This window comes from Gossypium arboreum, chromosome 10 (assembly GCF_025698485.1).
Source record: "Gossypium arboreum isolate Shixiya-1 chromosome 10, ASM2569848v2, whole genome shotgun sequence".
NCBI classification, from domain to species: Eukaryota; Viridiplantae; Streptophyta; class Magnoliopsida; order Malvales; family Malvaceae; genus Gossypium; species Gossypium arboreum.
This window is the reverse complement of record NC_069079.1, coordinates 118063972-118071017: the sequence shown is the minus strand read 5'-3', so window position 1 is coordinate 118071017 and position 7046 is coordinate 118063972. Positions and strand designations below refer to the sequence as shown.

Here is a 7046-nt window from a genome sequence, read left to right as displayed (position 1 = left end):
CCATTTTCTAAACGAGTCTTATTTTTTTACTCAAATCCATTTCTCAAACCTATATTTTTACCTAAATTTTCTCATTTTTCAAGCGGACCGATACGACAACCTATGCACAGTTGTACTTAAAAGCTACACTCTATGACTAGGAGGGGTTTAAACCGGAAGGAGTGGTTATAATAGCATCATGAGAAAGAGACATGGCATAGGGCCTTAAGTAGTTATTTAATTAAAACGATAATGACCCGTCATCGATCACTCGGTTCATAACATTATAAAAAGAAACCATAATTACTTATGTAATTAATCTAAACACACACATCAGATCACAATGGAAATCAATCCACTTCCAAACCTAAACCATAATAATAATAATAATAATAATAATAATAATAATAATTCATCATTTATAGAATTCCATGACAGCAATCGCATCGAAAGCAAGGCACTTAAGTTGAAAGCTTGAAAACCCAGCATTAATGGCCATAGACTCGAACTGTTTTGCAGTCCTTTGTTTAGCACCAAATAGCGTACCCATATAAAGATCCAATTGACAAACAAGCTTATCACCATTGCTTGCCTCTGCTTCCTCAACCATCATATGACTTATTACTATCACTTTCCCTTTCTCTTCTAATGCTTCGTAACAGTTTTTTAGGAGCTTTAAGCAATGCTCATCATCCCAATTGTGAAGCACTTCCTACAAAAACACACAAACAAATTAAAATTGATACAATCGTAAAGTTTTGAATCCATCTAACTCCTATATAACCATGCATATCTACCTTCATCATTATGGTATCTGCTTTGGGAACAGTTGAGAACATATCTCCTCCTACATGCTCAATGCCTGCATGATATCAAAGATCAACTTACGAGCCTACTTGATTGCCAGACAATTTTTGTAATTATACTTATTTAGAGTTTAAAGTTGGGTTATATAATTACCAGGGAAAGATGGGGCTTGTTGTACAACATGAGGCAAGTCATAATTAACGCCTTTAATGGTAGGATATTTGGAGATGATGATATTGAGAGTAACCCCATATCCACCCCCAACATCTACCAAGGTGGTAATACCTTGGAATCCATGGTATTTCTCAAGTATTTTCTTCACTGATATCTTCGAAAGATTTATCATTGCGGTGTCAAAACTCTTATCATATTCTGGGTTTAAGCTCTTAAATTGATAAAAGGGCATACCATGCACTTTCTCAAACAGATTCCCACCTTCAAGGACAAGATCTTTCAAGCGTGACCTATATAAATCATTTATGCTAAACACATTTGATCAAATAATTATGACAAAAGAAAAGAAAAATCAGATTAGACAATAACTCAACGTACCAGACATCAACCTGGATCTTTTTCATAGAAAATGCATCCAATGCCAAAGTTCCTCTATTTTCGTCATTAACAAAAATTTTACCGGCCAAAGTAAGCTCATAGAGTCTTTCGCCATCTTCTCCATAACTGGCGCCGGTGACTAAATCATAGCAGGCAAGGAGCTTAAGCATGCGATCGAGAAGGGAAGCGGCGTCGGGATTCTTCGTGCCAATCTCCGAAGCGATGTGGTTGGAAGAAAGCTTGGCATGGGGACCTGCTTTCGCTAATATATCGAAAACACCGAGTTGGATTGCGGCATCCAAAACGTAAGGAAATATACCGCTGCATCGTAAATACATAGCATAGCCGAATGCCTCTTCTTCTTCGGACATGGCGAACGACGAACTCAACTGATTCACGAGTGAACTCATTTTTTTCCTTGCTTTTCTCTTTTAATTTACTTTCTGGGTAAATGTTTACTCTATAACTATATATAGAAGTAAAAGGTATGTGATTTCACTCCTCAAATTTGTAATATGTATAAAAAAAAGAAAGGATATATTTTGGGTTAAAAAAAATATATTTTTTAAACTTGATCACTTATAACTATTAAAAAATTTCTATTTACTGACAGGGACATATAGTGACGGGCCAAATCCGTCAGTAAAAGGGTTATACAGACAACAATAATTAGCCGTCAGAATAGAGTCAAATATATTAACACCTATTCTAAATCCGTCTGTAAAAAGTCTAATCAATAATTAGCCATCGAGAACTCCCTTACGTTTTTTTCAGTTTTTTCTTAGTTCCCATCCAAACCCTAATCAATCATCACCTTCTTAGTTTGTCCATTGAAGTCATCTCTCATGAAGAATTCTTTGGTACCCATGGATCCAGTGGTTGTCTCCTAACAAGGTAAATTTTCTGTTTTTCAATTTTATTTTATAAAAGAGCATTCTTCTCTTGGTGGTTGAGTGAACTAAAATCAAAGCGAGGTCTTCCAATTAATGCACACTTGTTTGGTTTGGCGATCAAAGGAGATTTTAGAGGAGCTGTACGAGAAGTCAAGGAAGAAACTGGAGTAAGTATTTTTCGCTTGATAAACATAGCCTTTTGGTTATTATTTTGAATTCAAAATGTTTGGAGTCTAATTAGGCTAATTGGAAATAGTATTTGACTTAATCTGCTAAAATAATAAACTTTTAAAATTGTTTCTCCTTATAAGTACATTACAACCACTTCCTCCTCAACCTTTGCATGATCATTTTGCAAGTTGTCATTCTAATGTCATGCTTGGCTTCTCTTTAGGTGGAAAAGACAACATTGTGAAACTTTGGGATGCTAAGACAGGAGAAAGCTTTGCTCGCTGTGAGTAAATATCTTGGTGAAACTCATAGAAATGCTAATGATTTTAATTATTTTGAGAAGTAATGGAAGTCTTTTGCAGTCATGACCATAAAAATACAGTACTTTGTGTCAGTTGGAACCAGAATGAGAATTGGGTGTTGACTGCTGCAAAGGATCAAACCATTAAGGTCACTATCCTTTTTCTCCCTGCATTATTTAATTGATGGGAGTCTATATATATATATATATATATATATATATATATATATATGGATTATTAAGTTGGTGTGTGACAATGCTAATTATCAGAGGCATTCAAACATTTGAAACATTCGGTCTATAGACCTTGATGGGGTTAAACTCGAAGTTATAATCATTACGGCTGATAATACTATAAATGAACAAGACTTTTTACCCAAGAAAAATTATTTTTTTTTGTATATTAATTTTTTTTTTCATATTAAAATTCTTTTTATGATATTCATCTATGAACATGCTCATCTGTTTTAATATATATAATACATGTGCAAGGTTCATTACGCCCTTCCATATCCAAAGCTAATTTATTTCTCTTTTATTTCAAATATTAGTTTTATATTTATTGTTGTTCTTTGGAAGACTAAAGTAACAAAAAGAGTCTTGAACTTTATCACTTTTTTTACTTTAGCCCTTACACATTTATTTGGGTACTATAAAGCATAGAGTCTTGCTTAGAAAAAGTGATGAATTCCATGTAAGGTTTGTGTTTCATTTAATTTCTTCTCTCTTTCCCTTTTTAATTTCTTTTTTCTGTGAATTACTTTTTGGGTATTTTAGTTTTAATCTAAGTAAGAACAACTGGCTTTTAAGCTTTCATATTGATGCTTTATTATTGACAAAAACTTTTTAAAATCTTGTCTTTTTTTTTTAACAATCTCATTATAAGTATGGATCTTTTATCGAAATAGAGTGACCTTTTATTTATTATTTATTGTATATTTACTTTTCTATTTTATATTTATATATAGTATTATTAGCCAAAACAAAATAAAATAAGCACGCCCCGTAATTCTTTCTCAGCCAGACTTGGGCAGAATAGCAGAGCAAGTACAAGTATTAGTAGCATAAAAAAATGCGCTCCTCATCATTAAATTAATGTGTTTGCTCGCAGTAATTGTAGCCTCTCGGGAGAATCAATGACTGCATCTTTGAGGCATTTGCTAGTACTAGTATAGTTGAGAATTATTGATCATATCTGCTCTTTTTGACACACTGCTTAGAGCTACCCTTAGAATGCGCTTCAACGTACTCGAACCCATGTCCTCCTGCATTGGCAACAATGCCCATGCCAATCGAGCTAAGACTCAGTCGGTAAAATCTTGTATATTTTCTTCCCCTTTTATTGAGAAACTTCTATTTTAGCATAGGATTTGTTGTTTAGAGGCTATTTGTCTTAGTAAAATGATGTATAATCTGAATTTCAAACATGACATTTTTTAATCACGGGGTTTAATTTCTTAACATGATGCAAGTTCTTGACAAATTATTTACTTTCTAAAAGGAGCTCTGTGTAGTCATTCAGATTTCTATCTTTTTCTGAATATTAGTTTACTAGTTTAACAAATGTTATTTGTTCATTGACATATTTGGTTGATCAATGCTTTAAATTTTTGTGGATATAATTTGCTTTGCTTGAATTCTTCAAGGACCGAGTATAATAGTTATAATGGATAGCTTTGTTTAGAAATTTGATACCTTTTAGTATTTTTCAATTATATTTTTAATTACAATTTGTACTTTTTAATTCTTACTGACGTAAACTATTAGGAGAGGTTGTATATTTTTGAACTTTTAGTGACCAGTAATTGCCTCATACTGACAGCAGATTATAAAAAATACAAAAACTCAAAATAAATTTGTTGACAGAATCACCGTCGCAAAATCATATAGTAATTTATGATGGTAATAAAATCGTCAATAAAAGTGATGAAATAGAAATAGCTGGCAGTATGTTTATTGATAGACAGGCTGTCAATATAGCTAGGAGGTGTATATTGACGGAAAGTTTACGTCGCTAAATGTTTATGTCGACATAACCTTATAGCAACGGCTTATATTTCGTCGGGTGTTTCTTTTGACCATCGGTATAGATATTTTAGGTATATATTGGATGTGCATATAGTGACGGATTTTGGCTGTTGGTAAATGAATTTTTTTTGTAGTGAACTAGTTGGTATTTAAATTTTTTAACTTATTGATACATAAATTTGGAATCCATTATTATTTTATAATGTGATTAAAATATGATGATGTATAATGTGATTAAAATATGATGATGTAATATTGACAGTAAAAAATAATGCTACACAAGTGGCAAGTATTAATAGAAAAATAAAATACAAATGAATGATTTATTTAATGCACATATAAAAAATGAAAAAAAAAAGGAAAAAGAGATCCAAATAAAACTGAAGCAAAGTTGATATTGGATGCCAAAGAAACTCTTTTTGAAGATAAAAACGTCATCACTGATTTAGTTCCTTCCTCTTCCTCCACTGTTAATGACATCATTGACTATATAGTGTTACGTTTTAACCCTAAACTACCTTTAAAATCTTTCAATAAAATTATAAGCTCTTCTGTAATTTGTTATTTCGGCTGAATACTAGAATATTGAATTATATATATTTATTTATTAAGGTACGAGATACATGACAAATAATTTTTTTTTTGAATGTGACAAAATAATAAATATGTGAAAGCATTTTTGGGGCTTTCTTTATGAAGAAAGTTTTATGAAAATTTTGCTAACCTATACATACATAGAGAATCTCCCCCAAGCTAAAAACAAATGGATAATATATAAAGAAAAGGGTTAATACACTATTTAGTAATCAAGAAATAAAAATAAACTTAAAAGAGAAAGAAAATGACTATCCAATGAGGATTTTTAGAATTGAAGTTTGGGCAATGTTGCGAGTTCCGCGTATTGCGTGAGACAAGGAGTTCAAGAAATTGAATTGGAATATGATAATAAGGTTTTAGTTGAGTTGCTTTTAGTTAGATGGCATGACCATAGTAAATTGGTGGAGTTAAGTTTAGTACATTAACTTCTAAGCAGTAATGATTCATCACATTATGAGATCTTTAATATATAGTGACTGATCATATGGCAAAAGGTATTATAAGTGAGTTTGCACTTTTACAGTGAGTTGAAGAGTCATTATTCTCTGTGGTTAATTTATTGTTGATTGATTGAAATGCTTCTATGCAGATTTATTTAAAGGTTTGATGTAATCGCTTTATATTGTTGTTTTCTAAAAAAACATACTAAATAAATTATACGGGTGGATAATATTTAAAACATGAATTGAATTAGATAAATTGGCATGGAGGAGTTTATATAAGCAATTTATCAAATGAAAATAATATGTTTATTTTGGTTTAGTTTTCTTCTTTTGGTAATACAACCTTAATTAATTGATGTAATGTTTTCATGGTACAAAACTAATTAAAATTCAAAAACATATTTTAAACAAATAATATTATATATTCGAGGAATAAATTATATTAGTATCATCATAAAAAGTATAATTTTTAGGCATCAATAAAATAATACTATGTCATTAAATTTTAAAGATAATAAAGTATTATTATATACTCATCTATATTTAGTATATTCTCCAACTTAATTGAACTTTAATTAAATTACTTAAAATAATTAATTTTTAAATTATAAACAAACATCATTTTTCTTTTACAAATTTTAGTCATTTTGTTTTTTTCTTGTAAGTTAATTTTTTTGTACAAATTTTTATGTCATTGACACATAATTATGTTAATTATTTTATCTAGAACCCAGAACTTTGAACTTAAACTTTGAACCTTAAACCCTGAATCTCACGGTTCAAGGTTTAGGTTCATGATTTAAGATTCAGGGTTCGAGTTTGGGTTTGGATTTGGGTTTGGGTTTTGGGTTCAGGGTTTAAGACTCAAGTTTAGGGTTCAAGGTTATGGGTTTGAGGTTCAAGGTTCAAGGTTCAGGTTCAAGGGTCAAGGGTTTGGGGTTACATGTTACGAGTTTAGGATTCAGGGTTGGTTCATGGTTCAAGGGTCTAGAGTTATGTGTTTGGGTTTAGGGTTTGAGATTCTAGGTTTTGGGTTAAGGGTTCAGCATTTCGATATTGAGATTTAAGGTAAAAAAATTACCAAAATTATGTGTTAATGAAATAGAAAAAATTGTTGAAATGTCATTAAATAATTGGAAAGGGACCATGAATAACGTGATAGGAATGATCTATAAAATAATTTCTCTATGTATGAGTATAATAATTTCATGTCTTTAAAATTTGATGATGTGACAAATTTTATTTATGCCTAAAATCTTAATTTTAAAATATGTA

At 30.8% G+C, this 7046-nt stretch overlaps 1 protein-coding gene across 1 annotated transcript; it reads right to left on the bottom strand.

Annotated features, from left to right (window-relative positions):
• Positions 1-212: 212 nt before the first annotated feature.
• LOC108462551 (caffeic acid 3-O-methyltransferase-like) lies at positions 213-1809 on the bottom strand. The gene is made up of 4 exons (XM_017762483.2): positions 1339-1809; positions 940-1250; positions 777-841; positions 213-691 (listed from the first exon to the last, which is right to left on the bottom strand). Exons 1-4 carry the CDS (start codon positions 1746-1748, stop codon positions 395-397), a joined length of 1083 nt encoding a protein of 360 aa, XP_017617972.1. The 5' UTR covers positions 1749-1809; the 3' UTR covers positions 213-394.
• Between the last annotated feature and the right edge of the window lie 5237 nt (positions 1810-7046).

What these genes read in the sequence shown, in the direction of transcription:
- LOC108462551 (XM_017762483.2), bottom strand. Translation starts at nt 1,748, where the DNA reads ATGAGTTCACTCGTGAATCAGTTGAGTTCGTCGTTCGCCATGTCCGAA. An exon ending in AAGATCCAGGTTGATGTCTG is followed by an intron (nt 1,251 to 1,338) that starts GTACGTTGAGTT and finishes TGATTTATATAG; the next exon opens with GTCACGCTTGAAAGATCTTG. An exon ending in CAGATACCATAATGATGAAG is followed by an intron (nt 692 to 776) that starts GTAGATATGCAT and finishes GTGTTTTTGTAG; the next exon opens with GAAGTGCTTCACAATTGGGA.